Source organism: Rhinatrema bivittatum, chromosome 3, assembly GCF_901001135.1.
Source record: "Rhinatrema bivittatum chromosome 3, aRhiBiv1.1, whole genome shotgun sequence".
Taxonomy (NCBI): Eukaryota; Metazoa; Chordata; class Amphibia; order Gymnophiona; family Rhinatrematidae; genus Rhinatrema; species Rhinatrema bivittatum.
In genome coordinates this window covers 74,878,439-74,898,913 of record NC_042617.1, presented here as the reverse complement: position 1 = coordinate 74,898,913, position 20,475 = coordinate 74,878,439, and the positions used below count along the sequence as shown (strand labels likewise).

At 42.4% G+C, this 20,475-nt stretch overlaps 1 protein-coding gene across 1 annotated transcript in view; it reads left to right on the top strand.

Annotated features, from left to right (window-relative positions):
- Positions 1–18,631, top strand: part of KCNK12 (potassium two pore domain channel subfamily K member 12) — a 129,462-nt gene extending 110,831 nt beyond the window's left edge. The window contains exon 2 of the mRNA XM_029596765.1: positions 17,736–18,631. Coding sequence (XP_029452625.1) covers positions 17,736–18,631 — 896 coding nt within the window. The remainder of the gene's footprint in view (positions 1–17,735) is intronic.
- The last annotated feature ends 1,844 nt before the right edge of the window (positions 18,632–20,475 follow it).

Below are 20,475 nucleotides of genomic sequence, written 5' to 3'. Positions count from 1 at the left end.
CCGACCCTTTAAATTAAATCCCCCACCCTCCCGAACCCTCCCCCAAATGCCTTAAATTACCTGGGGGTCCGTAGCCTTAAATTACCTCCGTAGCGGCGGTCCGTAGCTAAATCGGGGGAAGGGGGAGAGCAGGAAAAGCGGCACACTAAATCGTGTAGTCTTCAGCCGGCGCCATTTTGCAAAATGGCTGCCGCAAAATGGCGGCGGCCATAGACCAAAACGATTCGACGCAGGAGGTCGTTCCGGACCCCCGCTGGACTTTTGGCAAGTCTTGTGGAGGTCAGGAGGCCCCCCCAAGCTGGCCAAAAGTTCCTGGCCAGCTTGGCGCCGGCCATACGCGTATGGCCGGCGCCATTTTCCGTACGGAAAACGATTCGCGTCAGGAAATCGCTCCTGGACCCCTGCTGGACCCCCAGGAACTTTTGGCCAGCTTGGGGGGGCCTCCTGACCCCCACAAGACTTGCCAAAAGTCCAGCGGGGGTCCGGAACGACCTCCTGCGTCGAATCATTTTGGTCTATGGCCGCCGCCATTTTGCGGCAGCCATTTTGCAATATGGCGCCGGCTGAAGACTACACGATTTAGTGTGCCGCTTTTCCTGCTCTCCCCCTTCCCCCGATTTAGCTACGGACCGCCGCTACGGAGGTAATTTAAGGCTACGGACCCCCAGGTAATTTAAGGCATTTGGGGGAGGGTTCGGGAGGGTGGGGGATTTAATTTAAAGGGTCGGGTGGGTTTTAGGGGGTTTTAGTGTGCCGCTGGACCCCCAGGTAATTTAAGGCATTTGGGGGGGGGTTCGGGAGGGTGGGGGATTTAATTTAAAGGGTCGGGGGTGGGTTTTAAGGGGTTTTAGTGTGCCGGCTCATGATTTTAACGATTTTCACGATACTTTACACACCCAAACGGCAACAATACGATTCCCTCCCCCTCCCAGCCGAAATCGATCGTTAAGACGATCGAGGACACGATTCACATCTCTAATGTCAACCATGCCACAGCCCAAGGGCTCATATTACGGATGTGCATTCATTTTGAATGAATGCGCAATCCGCAATATATAGGTCCCTATTCGTTGCATTCGTGGGGTTCTGAAACGTATGGCGAACCCCCACGAATGCAACGTATCACTAACGAATAAAACCCCCACCCTTCTGACCCCCCAAGACTTGCCAAAAGTCCCTGGTGGTCCAGCAGGGGTCCTGGAGCGATCTCCTGCACTTGGGCCGTCAGCTGCCGGTATTCAAAATAGCGCCAATAGCCTTTACCCTTACTATGTCACAGGGGCTACCGGTGCCATTAGTCGGCCCCTGTCACATGGTAGGAGCAATGGACGGCCAGCGCCATTTTGTGCTCCTACCATGTGACAGGGGCCGACTATGGCACCGGTAGCTCCTGTGACATAGTAAGGGCAAAGGCTATCAGCGCCATTTGAATACCAGCAGCCGACAGCCCAAGTGCAGGAGAATGCTCCAGGACCCCCTTTGGATCACCAGGGACTTTTGGCAAGTCTTGTGGGGGGGGGGGGGGTCAGGAGGGTGGGGGTTTGTAGTTAATTAAATTTAAAGGATTGGGATGGGGTTTTTTTTTAACTTTAATGGGAAACGAATACCATACGTAACTAATGGACGAATCGGGGTCACCCGAAAACGGATGTAAAGGATTTGGTTCCCGACGAATACGAATACAGAATCAAACGTATCCGTCCCTGCTGCACATCCCTAGCTCATATCTGTTACATGACCACTTCAATAGTCCATGGACATCTGCTGAGGATTGGGAAAGGAAAAAGTAAAAGGTATCACCCTTGATACTACAAGAGGTAGGAGATAAAAGAATAAAAACTTTAAAGTACACCTTCAGTACTTCAACTACAATGGGAGGGAAGCACAAAAGCTTTGCCCAGAACCCTATGGGAGGAAAGAGATCACATAATTAAAAGAACTGATTCAATTGGGGAACTATCTGAATTTAGAAAGACTGTAAGAAGTCAGACTTACTATAAAACATTTGTTTGTACCATCACAAAATGAATTAATTCAGGTATAAAAAACTTTATTTCATCATTTGCATCTTGTCAATAAAAAGAGACAAGTTAGAAACCACCAAATACCTTCTCCTGGTGATTCATTTAGCAGTGAATGTATTATTCTCTAAGGTTGTGATTATCAGTACTGTATGCAAATACTTAACATTGGAAAATTAAGAGCAATGTGAGGGCCTTGAAAGGAAACTTTCCCTCTGCGCAGGAAATGTGAGATATGGCCTCTGGAACTATTATCCGAGTACACCATCACAGGGGTTTCCCATGCAATTTCCCATAACATGATCCATGGCTTTTCCTTGTAACTCTAACGCCCTCACCACAGAGCCTGTGCTTCTGTTGTTTACTTCTTCCTTTCCCATAGATGTTGTAAGTCACATGATACAGGAGTCACTGGTGAGAACACTGAGTCCAATGAAGCCTGACTACATCCTAAGACAAACTTGTCAGACTTAGACCAAGCAATCCCATTGCACTTCTCTAGCTTCTCCCACTGGCAGATTTTCAGCCCACCCTTGACTAACTGAGCAGAAGCAGATAGCCTGGATATCCCTGCAGCCTCCATGGACATAAAATTTGATCTGAAAGTTTGACCTGGATCAAATATATGTAACTCTTTTCCTTGGAGGGGCATATTCTCTAAAGGCTCACAAAAGAATTGATAACTGGTGTTGTCGTCACATTTCTCATTTCCCTTTCCTGTATCCCCAAGATGTGGGTCCTTTCTGTGGGGGTGAAAACTAACCTTCTTGGCCCAGGCAGTAGTGTCCTCCCAGGTGTGTGTGTTACCATAGCTCTCTGGGACAGGTACACTTACAAACCAGGCAGGACTCATTAAATGGGTGTTCAACTTACTGTAATTCCTCTTAAAGGAACCAATAGATGCAAAACATAAAGTTACTTCCAGTGTCCCCAGATTTACATGGGCCGGGATTTGGATGCTCTCTAACGCTGTGGAAATGTCCCTCCAGGCAGGGGCTTGGAACCTGCTTTTCCTCCATGGTAGGGAAAGATAATTGTCCCATGGGGCTGGGGTATCCTAACAAGTGACCGGATCCCTTTCTCCAGTCCACGCTGAATCCCACACTTCACCTGGCGGTGTCGTTTGTCCCAGGGTGTAAAGTCCGTGGAACGTCTCCTCTGATGATTCTTCTTCAAAAGATAGAAGCTGGCCTCTCAGGAGGAAAGGCTGTACTGGAAACAGTTACCAAAAGTCTCCAGTTCCGCAACCTCCTCTTATGTTGGTCAAAAAGGTGTTCAGTCTCTCCTGACCATCAGGAGCACGGGATACAGCCTGCCAGGAATGGAACAGGTCAGAAATCAGAAAAACTGTATGAAAGTTTCTTAAATATCCCTCTTCCTTCCCACCCTATTACAGGACCTGGCAAGGCATGTGCCTCTCTTCTCCTATGTCAGACTAATGGGCCTAACTCAGAGAGCACACATGATACACATCCTTCCCTTCTGAAAGCAAACTACATCTAGCCCCCCCCCCCCCCCCCGACAGGCTCTGAGTGAGCTGCTGTGATGAGTGGTTTGTCCCTCTGCAGCTGATTACCTAAGGTCTGGGATTAGGGACATCTGCATCAGGGGCAGATTGGCCTATCGGGGGATCGGGCATCCCCCCGGTGGGCCGGTCGCGCTAGTCACGTGGTCTGCCGAGCGCGGCCGTGACAGAGCCGCGCTCGGCAGACCACGTGGTATCTCATGGGCCGGTCTGAGCGGCGAATCCCCAGGCCGGTCTTCCTCGGGAATCCGCCGCTGATCTGCATATATAAGATCAATTTTCAAATGCTTTGATAACAGGTATCCAAATGGCCTATTTACTGCACTGAGTTAGTGCAATTGCAAGTCTCAGTGCTCATTAAAACAGCATTAACATGCATTAAAATCACTATACTGGTTTTGGCCCTCACGAGGGATCGCTCATGGCCCATTATGAACCCAGAGATTCTGTGCCATAAGGATGTGGTCCAAGCCAGCAGCAAGAACGCAGGGAGGGTCATGGGGGTGGGCAGGGCCGGTGCAAGGGTATTGGGCGCCCTAGGGGACCCTTGCGCTGCCTCCCCCCGGTCACGCCCCCTCCCCCGTCATGCCCCCCCCTACCTGTTTCGGCGTTGACTGAGTGCTCCTCAGGGCCGCGAGCAGCCCTGAGGAGCACTCAGTCTCTATGTCTCTTTGCCGCGAGCGGGATAGGCCCCGCTTGTTGCACCACGTGGCTGCTCTTCGGCGCCCCCTACGGCTCGGCGCCCTAGGCGACCTGGGAATGGGGGAGGCAGGTACTTTATTTGCTGATTGGGAGAGATGCAGGGTTTGGAGTTGGAGTGGGGTTTCTGAAAAGGTGTATTGTGTTGGAGAGAGGATGTCACAGAGCTTTAACACTGAGGAGAATGTAAACGTGGGCTTAGCTGTCCTTTTACTTTTTGTATGCCAGAATTTCTCAGGAGCGTGCAGATGTTACTTCTGCAGATAATATCCATTGCATTTCCAGACACTGGAATGTATATCTCGGTATTCACTAAAGTGCAGTACTCAGTGTACTGAAGTTTAAGTGAATACTGTGATAACTAAAATTCATTAAAACTGTGCATTAAAATTCCTTTTAAAGCACTTCAGCAACTAGACCCCTATTGTTTTTTACACTGAAAAATAGAGGACCATCAGAAGAGAAGCTAGGTACGGATTTAAAAGAATTGGGGTTGCAACAAATAAGTTCCTGCTTCTTCTACCTCGTTGCCTGCTTATTGTTAGGTTTTGGTGAAAAGATCTTCCAAATGTGAACAGAGATTTGAGACTGAGCTCTAGAGTAATTGTCCAGACAAAAGGTTTAGCTCGTAAATCATGTGCTGAATTTTAATAACAGAATTGATCTTGGAGAAAACTGGATTATTTATAAGATTTGATAGTTTTCATTGATCCAGTAGAAGAATTAATGAAAGATGTTTGTACGTAAGCTTTTAAGAAAGGGGTCCGCATGAGCTCCAAAACCAGTGCAACAATATCTATGGCTAATTCATCTATTGGTCTAATATATAGTTTAATATCAAACAATCCATGAAAGCTCTATAGATGACAAGTCGTGGAAGTCCAAGAGTTTGAGATTATGCTCAAAGAAAAATATTTTTTCCCTAATTTCCTCCTTGATGTACATTGGACAGCCCAGTGCATGATATCTCCTGCAGAAATCTGGCATTGATCAAAAGACTACACAAACAATTATCCAGTATCAGGATTCATACAAAATAACTTCAATTGAAATTCTGCATCAGATTCAGCCTTTGGTTGGCATTACAAGAGTGAATTTGCAGTGTCCGGACTGATGAATGATATTAAGTTAATTTAAATGTAAAAATAGAGGAAAAAGACTTTAGATGCCAGTCCTCAGGTGAACTTCTTGTGGACTGGTAATAAGGGCAAAATAATTAGTCATAAAAAACCTCCATCAGTAACAGCATGCTTTCAATGCTCATGAATTTTTATTAGAAAACATTGTTAATGTTTTTTTTTTATTTTTCTTATTTTTTATAAAAATGTCTTTAATGATTTAGGAAAGTCTTTAACAGTGAATTGTGAAATTTCGATTAGAATTTGAAATTTGAAATGCCCAAGTACTGCAGTGCTCTTCTTTATATAATATTCTGTTCCTTCATTGTATTGCTCACAAGATTAAAGTATACTTAACTCTATATTTATATATTGCGGTCCTCAAAAGACTAGTATTTCGATGCCAAATGTTTTGCCCAGACAGGCTACCTCAGGGAATTGTCTTCACCACAAGTATACCTTTTCAAACGTGACTGAAATCATTGATGCAAAGACTCTCAAGCATGACATGAATCGTCTAACAGTAAAGCTGATGAACTGCAACATGTTTAGTCTTTTGAGAACCACAAGATACAAATATAGAGCTATGTATGCTCTATTTTATCTTATTGTATTGTTATAGTGATTTTATTTTATGATTGTATTCTTGTTCATCGCCTAGACCTTTTTAATGTTAGGAGATTCACACGTCAATAAATGTAAATGTATACACCTGAAAGTTGTACCTCTGTTTGGAAATTGACAATTCTGATAGCATGTCTCCCCTGGAGGCCTCAGCCTGTGTGTTTTAAGGGTGGCCACATATAGAATAAAGACAGTAATGGATTCTAGCAATCAGAACAATGAAACTATTATGCAGATTTTCTATGTACCTACATAAAGCTAGACAATATGAATAGCCCAGAGATGGATAGGCAAAGGTCCTTGCTGGGCCCTGATATCTCAATATTGCCCAATGGCTACCTGTTACATGCCAGGGTAGGTATATAGCTTCTAAGTCCATTTTGCCTTTGGTTCAATGAGATGAGACCTGCATCCTTCATTAGCCTTCCTTTGCAGCTAACAAAACCAACATGACAGACCAAGGGCCAAGGCCCTCACCATCTATCTGTACATGAGAGTTGACTGCTTATATAGATGTAGCTGGGCCTAGCTGTGCATGATTATGAGTAACCACTAGGGATGTGAATCATTTTTTGACGATTTAAAACAATCGTCAGATATATTTTAAATTGTCAAAAATCGTTAGAGCCGCGATACAATAATAATTCCCCCGATTTATCGTCAAAAAATCATAAATCGGGGGAGGGGGGAGGGCAAAGGGATACGGGATACGGGTCGTATGAAATCGTCAGATATATTTTAAATTGTGAAATTTAAAATATATCTGGGAATGCTTTTCAAAAAAGCATTCCCAGGCCTTGATTAAATCCTCCACCCATCAGCACAAACTCGTATTCAAAAATTGGATTGAAATAAGAATCCACCAACTACCCACTCACACACAGCACCATATTATCGTCCTTCACAACTGTATCATATATATTCATTTTTGCTATACAATTATATTAATTGATGCAATTGACTGAAATGTAAATATTTCTTTGTTCAATTTCTCCCCCTTTCCAGATCCTAGTTAATTTTCCCTGTTTTATTGTAACTTTCTCACATCCATAATATTGTTTTCTGTATTTGAAGTTTGAATTGGGAATATTGTTTACTATGTTACTCTCTACCTTACACACATTGTTAATTGTAAACCGGGTTAATGTGATTCTAGTCATGAAACACGGTATAACAAAATAATAATAAATAAAAATAAATAAATAAAATAGGGATACGGGATACTTGTCGTATGACATAGTGAGGGCAAAGGTAGCGCCGGCGCCATTTTGAATATTGGCAATACGGCGCGAGTGCAGGAGGTCGCTCCCGGACCCCCGCTGGACTTTTGGCAAGTCTTGAGGGGGTCAGGAGCCCCCCCCCCAAGCTGGCCAAAAGTCCCTGGGGTCCAGCGGGGGTCCGGGAGCGATCTCCTGCACTCGTGACGTCGGGTGACAGGAACCAAAATGGCGCCGGCGCTACCTTTGCCCTGTCATATGGTAAGGGCCAAGGGCCACCGGCGCCATTTCTATTAACGCAGCCGTGGCCCGAGAGCGGGAGATCGCGGGAGATCGCGCCGGGACCCCCCCACTGGACCCCAGGTAATTTAAAACATTTTGGGGGGGTTCGGGAGGGTGGGGGATTTGTTTTAAAGGGTCAGGGTGGGTTTTAGAGTTGTTTTGGTGTGCTGGTTTTCCCACCCTCCCCGATTTACGATTTTTTACGATTTTAAAGAAAAAAAAACATGACGATCAGATTTCCCTCCCCCCCAGCCAAAATCGATCACACGATTCACATCCCTAGTAACCACTATAAAATATGCTAGCATGTAATGACGTGTGAGATTTTTGAGATTCTCACAATATTGGACATGTGCTTCAAAAATGGCTCTAAGAGAAGGCCTGCTACATGAATATGTCAGCACTGCCTCAGACACTGAGACTATGAATCTGATGTTCATGTGGATTTAATCAGATGAATATAGATGTCAGCTAGGGAATCTGGCTGTAGCATGAAGAGTCAGTGATTGATTATTGCAGCTCTCAGTTTGTAGCTTCAGTCAGTGCCTTTAAGCAGCTGAGCTGCTTGTGAGTTATTGTACAAATAGAGCATTCAGCTCCATGTCCTAGGCCCTGCTGGACTTCCATCATACATATGCAACTATCTTGGCAACATGTGAGGGCTAGGGCAGGATGAAAGGTGAATCTGAGGCTAGCAAGAAGGTGCTAGCTATGCCAAGCTATGTACATTGTTTTGGTTGTCTTACACGAATGCTATGGTGAAACATGACTCTTTCTAAATGACATTCAATAAGAATACATTAGGACAGCCATTTCTATTTGTTGTTAGGTTTATTTTGTGTCAACTTTATATACTGTTGTCAATTGCAACTAATGATCTCTATTCATGATATTGCCTAACTGTGCACAGCGCTTCAAATTTTAATTTTTTCTAAAATCAATTACTGTAATGTATTATTGATTGGATTGCCTGCTAGTAGTTTAAAACCATTCCAGTTACTTCAGAACACAGCAGCCTGTATACTTACTGGTGGTAGACACTATGATCATTTTACACCTATATTGATATCATTGCAGTGGTTACCAATCCAATATTGTATCTGATATAAGATACTTTCTTTAATCTACAAAATTATAAATAGCAAAGATACAAATTGGATTGGTACAATACTACACTTACACATACTCTCCAGGCCCCTTAGATCATCAAATAAAGGATTGTTAAGCGTACCTTCACTACAGTCTGCACACCTGAGTGAAGATCATGATAGAGCAATTTCAATAGCTGGCCTGAGACTGTGGAATACCATGCCTGACAATCTATGGAAGGCTAAAGATTTAAAAGCCTTTGAAAAGGATTTAAAAACCTGGCTGTTTAAATTAGCTTTTCAAACTGATAATGCCATTTCATGAGGACAGCTAACTTCTGGCATGTTTTAGGTTTTTTTTATACTAAAACAGTACATTTAGTATAAGTATTGTTTTTTTGATGTACAACTATATTATTTTCTACTTTGTATGTTGTACATGCTTTGAATTTTTTTAATTTTGTAAACCACCCTGATCTAGAAATATAGGAAAGACGCTAAATAAATACCTATACACAAATAAATTAATTAAATAAATAAAATTAGTGCTTACTTTTACACACTGACCCAGTCAGAGGATTGGTGAGTAAATAAAAGATACAGATGTGAGAAGCCAGAACCACTCTGCTGGGCTCTGTTCCATGCAATGGGAAGGACTAGACGATGACTAACTGGCAAAATAGCATTGCATGACACTTTCCTGAAGCTGGCTGCCAGTCTGTTTGGTCTCCCTGGCTTGTACAGGGGGACATGGGGGATCCTCAGGTAGATCTGGAACAGGGTCAATTGGGATGCCATAATGTAGATCAAAATTATGAAATACACAACAGTCAAGCACTATCTCTGCTACTCTGGCTAGGACATACATTAAAGCTCCCCTCATTTTGACCAAACAGTGAAATCTACTTTTTAGAACTCCAAAGGTGCATTTTATGACACAAAGGGGCAGATTTTTAATCCTATGCATGCGGGGTACATTTGTGCGCGCTACCCGGCGCGCACAAATGTACACCCGATTTTATAACATGCGCACAATCCCACGCGCATGTTATAAAATCCAGGGTCGGCGTGCGCAAGGGGGTGCACACTTGTGCATCTTGCATGCGCCAAGCCCTAGGGGAGCCCTAGGGGAGCACGTAATCCTTTGAAAATCTACCCCAGTGAGTAGAACATAAGGCCTCAGTGTACTTCATCTCTGCTGATATGTTGGGAATAGCGATAGGTGTGAGAAGCCAGGTCCTGCAACCATATCCAGAATCTCCTGTGGCAAAGAAAGACTGGCTGCATCAATCACTGTCAACCCACAGCATTATATAAGACACTAGAAGCTAAGCTATAGCTTGACATGAGCCATTAAAGGCTATTTCCAAACCCAATGTCCATGCCGCCTTTTACTGTAACTATATATATGCTATAGCACTTTGTTGTGCTGTGTCAGATCATCATGAATGGGAAAATGCATCTGGGGTTCAATCACAATGTGTACATGTCATTCACAACCAAGCAATCTCTATCCATTTCTAGCACTCCTATAACACTGAAGATATTCATCACAACTGCCACACGTCAGTACAGAAAGACATCAACCTCATGGTATGATTATTCATGCCCCTAGCTGTTCTGCAGTATATCCTCCAGAGATACATATTTGTCAGCCATAACACTGTGACTAGGATTGGCCCAAAATGCACATTTTCCAGCTTCAGTTGAACCCTTGTACCCTTATGATGGTCAAGACAAACTGTGGCTGACATCCTGGCTGACAGAGCACTAACAGGGTATACCTGACCAGGAGTCCCTGCACTGCGGTCCCAAAAAGGTTTTGGTTGACAAACAATATTTCAACATCTCCAAGAGAGAGGATTTGAACAGCCACTTGTTTAAAGTTGACAAGTTGAAAGTCTGCAGTACTAGGTCACACACTGAGCTTAGTGGCAACTGCATTGTATAGGCATGCAATATTATTGGGCCTCTACAGCAAGGAGAAAGAAACCTAGGCCCTGCCACTATGGCTTGTTAACCTAAATGTGCAAGCCACTTGTCAACTAGCTGATGTAGTCATATCCTTGCCAGCCTTCCCTCCCCCCCCCCGTCCGTCACTGCTATTTGCTGTAAACACATAGCTGTAGAGGGATGATAGAAAGAAGCACAGCTTTTACCTATTAGCCAACCATCACCATAGAGGCCATCTTCAAAATGTTTAAACAGACCAGATTGCCCAAGTATAAAGGAATCATGCATGAGTTTCAGGTACCTGGTGGCCTCATCAAGGATGGAAGTAAAACATCACAAACCACGGAGTGGAAACGTTTTCTGTTGCAGTAGTTCTCCTCCCTGAGATAAGGTGGGATGATGGCTATGTGAATGCAGTCAATAGCTCCCAGAATATTTGAAAATTTCGCTATTACATAAAAACTTCTCTTCAAGTCCAGCAAGTCCCGCCCTTCATGAGGGAATCTTATGTAATGATTATTGTGGCTATATACAGCGGGAAAAAGATGCTTGTGACATTCCCCTAACAACCCCAACTGTTGTTTGGAGAGAGCCAGATACCATAAAATGCAGGGTGCACAATAGTATGGTGAGGTCTGGTATAGCGTAAGACCTTTCAGTGACAGGATCCAGCTCCCCTCTGATTTCTTGATATAATTTCTTGATAGCTTGAGAGTTCAGACAATACCTCTTTACTAGGGATGTGCAGCAGAGACTGATTCATCCCATTCGGTATTCGTATTCATCAGGATCCAAATCCATTGCATCTGTTCTCGGAGGACCCTGATCCATTCATTAGTTATATATGTATTTGTTTCCCAAAAATCCCCCATCCCAACCCTTTAAATTTAATTTACTACAACCCCCCACCCTCCTGACCCCCCCAAGACTTGCCAAAAGTCTCTGGTGGGCCAGCAGGGGTCCTGGAGCGATCTCCTGCACTCGGGCTGTCGGCTGCCGGTATTCAAAACGGCACCAATAGCCTTTGACCTTACTATGTCACAGGGACTACCGCTGCCATTGGTTGGCCCCTGTCACATGGTAGGAGCAATGGACGGCCGGCACCATCTTGTGCTCCTACCATGTGACAGGGGCTGACCAATGTCACCGATAGCCCCTGTGACTTAGTAAGGGCAAAGGCTATTGGTGCCATTTTGAATACTGGTAGCCAATGGCCCGATTGCAGGAGATTGCTCCAGGACCCCCACTGGACCGCCAGGGACTTTTGGCAAGTCTTGGGGGGTCAGGAGGGTGGGGGTTTATTCGTTAGTGATACGTTGTATTCGTGGGGTTTCGCCATAAGTTTCGTGACCCCCAAGAATACAACGAATATGGCATATACGTTGCAGATTGCCAATACGTTGCAAATGAATACACACCCCTACTCTTTACCACATGTCTTCTGGCATCCCCAGCAACGTGGTGTGGGGACAAAAGATGCACTCCCTGTACTGCCTGCATGCTTTCCTGCAAGGAAAGCCCTGACATGGGCCATCGTGCTCCTCTGGGGGGGCATGCGACTCTGGCTCCAGTGCGGGCTTCCCTAGGAGGCATTTGAACCTCCCTTCCCTGTTGTTGCTGTTGTTGTTGAGCAGCCTGAAGCAATCAGTGTCCCACTACTAGTACACTTACCCCTAACATTCTGGCTTTAGGAAAGCAGGGCAGGTAACAAAAGGTGTTTTTATTGGCTCACCAGGGCTGTGCAGGTCCTAACATTTGTAGACACTATCGCCATTTCTGTGAGCTGTGAGATTATGCCTTAGTGGCTAAAAGAAAATGGTGGGCCCCGCTTTTTACAGGAATTTCCCTTGAAGAAGGCATAAGAATTATGCCGAAACATTGCCAGTGTCGGGTGGATTTAGTAGAATAAACGCAGCAGGCTAGTTAAAAAGATTTACATTGAAGATAAGTACAATAATATGTGGAAAATAAGTCTTTAATATAAGATACATGTGAAACATTAACTTTAAAATAAATAAAATTAGGTTGGTAAGATTAAATTATAAAAAATATGGGAAGCAGTATATGATGTGAAATCAAGTGCTTTTTATGATACTGCTTGTAGCCCATTACAGGCAAGAGCATGGAGATCGAGATAGCACGTTAGTCTCTGATACTGAATCCCTTAAAAAATATTTTAAAATTTGTATTGTTACATAAAGTAGTCCTCATGAGTGGAGTGGGGTTTGTTTGGTTCTATAACAAGACAGGATAAGGTGGCTGCTTCAGACAGCAAAATTTTGGGAGCGGCAGCAAGCATACCCCCCCCCCCCCAAAAAAAAAAAAACAAAAAGCCAACCTGCAGCAGCTGCCTTTTAAATTCTAAAGCCAGCAGGGTTCCTACAACCCATCAGCAAGAAGACTTGCATTGCTGCTTCTGATGGTGACTTGCTGGTAGGTGGAAAAAAAAAAGGTAGGGGGTGTGAGTGAGGAGGTAAGGGAAGGAGGTGAGTAACTGATAGGGAAGGAAAGGAGGTGAGAGGGAAGGGGAGAGAATAAGAGTGAAGGTAAGGGTTGAGTGGCAAAAGGACAGGGAGGGGTAAGTCAAAAAGAAGGGAAAAGAAGGGGATTGTGTGTGAGAGGTAAAGGGAGAGAGTGACTGAGAAAGAATAGGAGGGGTGTGAATTGAAAGAAGAAAGGGAAGGGTGAGTCAAATGGGAAGTAAGGGGAGAGTGGGTCTGAGTGAGGAGCTGAGGCGAGAGGAATGAGAGAGCATGTGTGTGTGTGAAATAGAGAGTATGTGTGTGTGTGTGTGAGAGAGCATATGAGTATGTAAAAGAGAAACAGCACAAGTGAGAGTGCACGTGTGTGAGTGTGAGAGAGAGAGCTCTTGTGTGTATTTATGAGGGAGAGCACATGTGTATGTGTGAGAGAGAGCATATGTGTGTGTGTATGAGAAACAGAGAGCTAATGTGTGTGAGTGTGTGCATGTATGTATGAGTATGTGTGAGAGAGCGGAAAGTTTTTGCTCCTCCCCACTAATCCATGACAGTCTCAGGATGACTGGAAGTCAAGAGTTTCCAGGTAAGGAAAGCGGGAAATTTTTTATCCTTAGTTTAATTGGGTGTTGCTTGATGTATCTGCTGGTTTGAGTTCAGTGCCAGGAAAAATAGTGGAAACTATTCTAAAGATCAAAATCACAGAGTATATAGAAAGACATGGTTTAATGGAACTTAGGGCCTCATTTGCAAAGGGAGTTACCGCATGCAATAAATTTGCAAATCACATTAACAGCTGTTAGGAGAGAGAGAGAGAGAGAGAGAGAGAGAGAGAGAGAGAGAGAGAGAGAGACTTACTATAGTGCCTATGCCCTAGACAGGTATTTGTATCCCTATGGGAGGGTCACCTACTAACTCGGGGTGGGGATTAGGTATGAGCGTCGGGGGTTGGGGGCCACTTTCGCATTCCACATGAGACGTATGGAAAGAACAGTGGTCCCTAGTGAAGATTTGCTGGCCGTCGGAGTGAGGACGCTCACTCCAAGAAGAGGTTTGGGCAATGAGTGAAACATTGCCCAAACCTCTTCTTGGAGTGAGCGTCCTCACTCCGACGGCCAGCAAATCTTCACTAGGGACCACTGTTCTTTCCATACGTCTCATGTGGAATGCGAAAGTGGCCCCCGACGCTCATACCTAATCCCCACCCCGAGTTAGTAGGTGGCCCTCCCATAGGGATACAAATACCTGTCTAGGGCATAGGCACTATAGTAAGTCTCTCTCTCTCTCTCTCTCTCTCTCTCTCTCTCTCTCTCTCTCTCTCTCTCTCTCTCTCTCTCTCTCTCTCTCTCTCTCTCTCTCTCTCTCTCTCTCTCTCACACACACACACATACTGACTGACAAATATCGTGTGCTGTGATGTTTCTTCGGGTGTTTTCTCGCGCACCGGGAAAACATCGCGAATGGTGCTAATGTTGGCGAAAACGTCACTGCACGTGATGTTTCCCCGCTGCACGAAAGAAGCCTCATTTGCATTGGAAATGCCCCCTAATGCGTTTCCAATGCGATATTGGAAAATGAGGCCCTTAGGAAGATAATGAATATCAGAATGTTTGTACCTCTCCCAAATGTACTGGGCAGGCATAGCAGGATCCAGAGGGGGGCAATGAAGAGTTCCCCCCATGTTACAAAAAAAGTACTGTAAATCAACAATCGTGTCTGAAACGTATGAGAAATAATCAAAAAGCAAACACACACCTAAGCCCAATTAAGGGTAGATGCGAAAGCTAGTGGTGTACCCCTCAGTCAAATCCCAAAGTCTATATATCTTTCACACCATAATATACAGAATCGCTATAAAAGCAATCAGCAAAACTGCGAAAACCAGCAAAATATGTCTCCCTTCCAATACCGTATAAAACAAAGACACAACAATCAGTGTCAAAAATAAACACAACACAAAGCTTGGGGTCTCTAACCCCAAGTCCTTCACCCCTTGTGAGGGCCAGACTTTAACTGGCCTATGAGACCAAGAACATGCCCCAAAATAAAAATCAACCAAGGAAAGCAAAGGGCTTAAAGTCCTTAAACAGACAATCCATCAAACCAACCAGGTTAAAAACAAGGAAGAAAGCTGGGGAATACCACTAACACCAAACCCCAGAAAATAATAAAATAGGGAGATACAATTAAGAGTAAGTACTTACATAATGAAGGAGAAAGTAGAAGCACTTTCACTTTTTAATATTTTATCAAAGAGAAGGACTTATTAAAAAATTACAGCTGTTCTGTTCAAAACAGGAACATGTAATATATGCTTTGTAATGTCTTATCTAAAGTCATTTCATTTCAATAATAGACATAATTATCATTTTCAGCCTATCACTTCTATCCTACAAGCCTAATCACAATACATGAATAATAATTTTACTGCAGTTCCCTAATTTGTTACCAGACTCGTCGCAATTCCTCTTTTTTACCTAAATCATGCATATTGTATTAGCCCATTATCTTACTACCTCCTACCAATCTGTACTGCAAAGTATTTTAATCTCCAGAAGTAAGCAATTTTTTAAAGATAAAAACCATATTGTCATGTCTTTCACTTCTCCATATTCTCTCATTACCTTTTCACCTTTCTCTAGAACATTGCTATCTACATTACTCTCTATTCTCCTTAAAGTCATCTGCTTCTGTAAGGTGCTGAATTAAGCAATATTTTCTGTTTTATTAGCTCTTTTAATTCTAAGTTGATTCTCTATTAATATCTATTTGCACATGGGGGGAAAAGAGGGATCGGATTCAGAGGACAACCAGCATGGGCTCCAACGTTTATGGTCTGAGGAACTGATATGCAGACATAAGGGAAAAAGAACTGGACTGCTTCAATGCCAAGTTCAAAAGCAAAGTTCATCAAGCAGCATTGTCTGAATTTTCAAGATGGCTCCTTATCCAGTAAAAATGTTGCTTTGTTAATGTATAAGGCTTGGGGGGTAAACTACACAGAGCGGCAGTTGCTATCCTTAACAGAAACTTGGAAGTAATCTGCATGGAGTAGCAGTTGCTATATTTAACAGAAACATGGGGGTAACCTGCATGGAGCGGCAGTTGCTACCATAGGAAACTTGCTGGGTAGAATAGACAGACCATTTGGTCTTTTTCTGCCATCAATACTATGTTACTATCTTCATTTTTGGCCTGCTCTGATACCTAAACTACAACGACCAAAATAACTCTAATATCCACAACCTTATTTTAAATTGTTATTTTTTAAGATATTTATGTGTTTATTATATTTTGCTTTTATCATGTTTACTTATTTATGGTTTTTGACTTACTCTTTTATTATGTAAGTTTCATTGCTTGGTTACTTGCAGTAAAGCAATTCATTTAGTCAATAAGCATAAACCTAAACATAGAATCACACTTCAAGATTCATATGACAGATAAATAGAACTGCAACAAATGAATAGGCCAAATGGTCATTCTCCCATTGTTTTATGAAGAACATTAAGCTCATTGAATGGGTTGTCATGAATTCTGAGAGGCAAAGAAAATACCAGGAGAGTATAATAACTGTACATGCTATTATTCTAATCTGTAATACATTCTGCATTATTTTTGACAAATTAAAACAAAACTGTTTGTGGTGATGGTGGCATTTGATTCTATAATAACCTGAAGCAAAAGGAAAGACAAGAGCAGTTCTTCTGGCTACACTAAACACATTAGTAAATGTATTCTCCTGATGATGCACCTGCTTCTGTGATATTCACGAGTAATTTGATGGCAGGCATATTGCTCTATTTTCGTAAACAATAAAGCTAACTATTCATTTTCAGTGAAGCTTACAATTGTTACATGTTTTTGTAGTTGATAAATCAGCCCCTCCAAGACACGGTGACATTCATGTATTGATTCTACAGGTGACAAGCATTACCCCATTAAAGCGTTCATGGATCTGTAGTCTTTCCAAAAAAAGACAACCTTGCACAACAAAGAATCTTTTTTTCCTTTCAATGTTTTTGTCCATGCCAGCTATATAAATTTATCAGGCATATGAAATTAATGTTTAAATAGCTGGGGAAAGCAGAGCAAAATATTTATTCAAAGAATTAAATCTTTGAAGCAAAACTTACCAGAGATGATTTGTATCACAAGAAACAGTTGCATAGTGCATTTATAATACATTCTCAGAAGTGTCTGTGCCAATGTATCTGTTATTATAGAGCTGCATGTTAAACAGATAAAATGATCTTCTTCCAAGTAAAATGAGTATCTTCTTTGAAAAAGCATGATTGCTTTTCCTTTCTGATTTTCCCATGTGAGGTTCCAGGACATCCAGAACGGGTTCTCTCTCACTGTTTAAAAACAAGTTGCCTAGAAACTAGTTGCCTTCTCCGTGCATAACTAGGCATATGCTCTAGATTGATTATAGTGCAACAAAGAAACAGAATGTATCTTGGTTTTTTATACCAATAACTGATAAGCAGATTAATAATAATATAATCAACATCTTTAGGAACCTATTCAATGAGATTTTTTTCCTCTTCTATGCCTTAATGCTTAATGAATCATGTCCTTAATATGGTGTGATCATTGATTTTTTACAATTGATACTACTAAGTTTAGAATTGTGAAGAGTAGAAGAAAGTATAGTGCATTTAATGTGTAGTTATGGATACATCATCATAATGAAGCTAATACAACTTCTTTTTATCTATGCTTCTGCAGGTTTTGGAATGACCACACCAGCAACAGTGGCTGGAAAGGTGTTTCTCATCTTTTATGGCCTGCTTGGATGTGCCGGTACCATACTGTTCTTCAATCTTTTCTTAGAGCGTATTATCTCCCTTTTGGCCTTTATAATGAAGGCTTGTCATGAGAGGCGACTTAGAAGAAATGGTCTTTTACCTCCTACTATTCGAAGACACTCGGCTATCTCAGACGTGGACAGCCTCATTGGGTGGAAGCCATCAGTATACCATGTGATGCTCATTCTGGGTATTTTCTCAATTATTGTATCTTGCTGTGCTTCAGCTATGTACACACCAGTGGAAGGATGGAACTACATTGATTCTCTATATTTTTGCTTTGTCACCTTCAGCACCATTGGCTTTGGGGATTTGGTAAGCAGCCAAAATGTGGTGTACCAATATCAGGGACTGTACAGATTTGGAAACTGTATGTTTATACTACTGGGAGTGTGCTGCATTTACTCTCTTTTTAACGTCATATCAATTATAATTAAACAAGTTTTAAACTGGCTATTGAGAAAGTTGGGATGCAGATGTTGTCCAAAGTGCCATAAAACAAATGCCCACCTGGGACGTCGCAACGCCATCACCCCAGGCTCCCGCTTCCGTAGACATCCCTTATCGATCGAAACGGACGGGCCTTATGACAGTGACAGAGAGGGGAGGAGGCTTTCTGGCGAGATGATCTCAATGAGGGATCTCACAGCATCAAACAAAGTCTCTCTCGCCATCCTACAAAAGCAGCTGTCTGAGACTGCCAACGGTTACCCTAGGACTGTCAGCATGAACACCAGACAAAATGGCTTTTCTGGAGGGGTGGGTGCTCTAGCAATCATGAACAATAGGTTAGCAGAGACCAGTGACTCTAGGTAGAGTTTTTCCAGTTCTCTAGGATAAAATTAAACTTTCTTCATTTTTACTTTAAAATAAAAAGTTGTAAGGCCGGCACTACCATGGGCAAGTTTATGACAACTGCTAGGTAACAGATTCCCTGTGTTTAGCCAAAAATCTTCGAAACAAGGGAAAATATATTTGACATGTTTGCTGTCCTTCATTGCTGTTATTTAAAACTGCAGCTTACCTGCCAGGGATTAGCCAATAGACAATTTTGTCACACCTTCAATTTTTAAATGCAAATTTGCCATTAATGTTTTAGCAAGCATTATTTTACACAGTTATATTATTTAGTCCCTTACTCCAGCTAATATCATTTCTATGAATGGCTGACTGTGTCCCGGATTACTTAACATAGATAGAGCTGTTGTGTGGCTTTGTTTGAAGATATTTGAATAACTAAGGTGCTGTGGGTCACTAAGAGAAGCAATTAGTTTGTCTACCAGATATACACAGGGTAACAAATGCTCAAAATTCAATTTATCTCCATTTCTACTCCCAGTATTTTGCATTCATCCAGGCTGAAACAATGGCCTTCTGGTTTCAGTACTGAAAATATTGTTCCTGGAGACTGATTACTAATTATTATAAGAATAGGTAACACTGACTACAGATTACAACGTTTGTAAAACAAGAAGTTCAAAGGAAAAATCAGGTCAGTGAGAAAGACAAATCGAGAGCCCCCATAGAAATACAAATGTCACCAATGGCAAATGGATGACAGAATTTTCACCAGAAAACTAGGCAGTAATCTACCTATGGTCTTAACCATCTTGAGCTAATTCCATTGTCTTCAGTAAATGGGAGCCTGAGTTTCTATGAAATGTTGAACGGGAGGTGATTTCTGAGCACCCAGCTATAAGATTGCACTGAGAATGCTCAGTGTTGCGCCATTTGATAATTCAATAGAAATTATTTTACAAAATATGGGCAAACACAAGGATTTTTGCTTCATTCATTTTGTTGAATATTGTTGCAATATTTTACCAGTAAGTTTTTATATTTCTACATTTTAAAATACAAAAAACAAATCAGACAAATATTAAAATTATGAGAATGCCTTATCTGCAAAGAAAATGTGCTTGATTTTGTTAACAATTCATAAGTGACAGTTCAGCACACAAACATGCTTGATGCCCTTGCTTCTGAAATGCTCTATACAAGATTTTGGTAAATCCCGGCAATAACAGTATTATAGTGAGTGGCTGTCATGAGAAGCCCGATATATTGTCGTTTCATTACCTGGGTAATCTTAATTACAGGCAGTGCTCAGTACAGGTTTCACAGAAACTTTACAGACTGGAAGAGCATTGCGAACATCTGCAATCTGCACTATGTCGCCTCCTGAATGAATTTGACGAAAATCATCCGCAAAGAGGTCCTTAGATATGTTGCAAGGCCTTGGAGGCAGCAGATCATGACGCCAATGTATTAAAGTGCACTTACACTCGCCAGTGCAAGTACAGGCAAAAATAAAACACTGTCAGTGCTCGTAAACTAGCAAAACGTTTATTGCACTAACAGCCCTTTTAACACGTGCACTACGGCTTTTGCGACTTTTAGCATAAAACCCATGCTTATGAGGTAACGAGATGCCAAATTATGCACACCTCATTATCTGTCAGCGCAGGGATAAGGTATGTGCAAACTGCTTCACAATCAAAACATGAACTGCACCTCCGGAAGATAATGTTTTTGCGATAAAGTCCCTAGATGAAATCTGGGCTCATTTGCATGTCATTAACATCGCCTATTAGTATGTGCAATATAAGCAAGTTTCTGCATGTACTCGGGCAATATAAAGTGCCCTCTAGTACATTGGA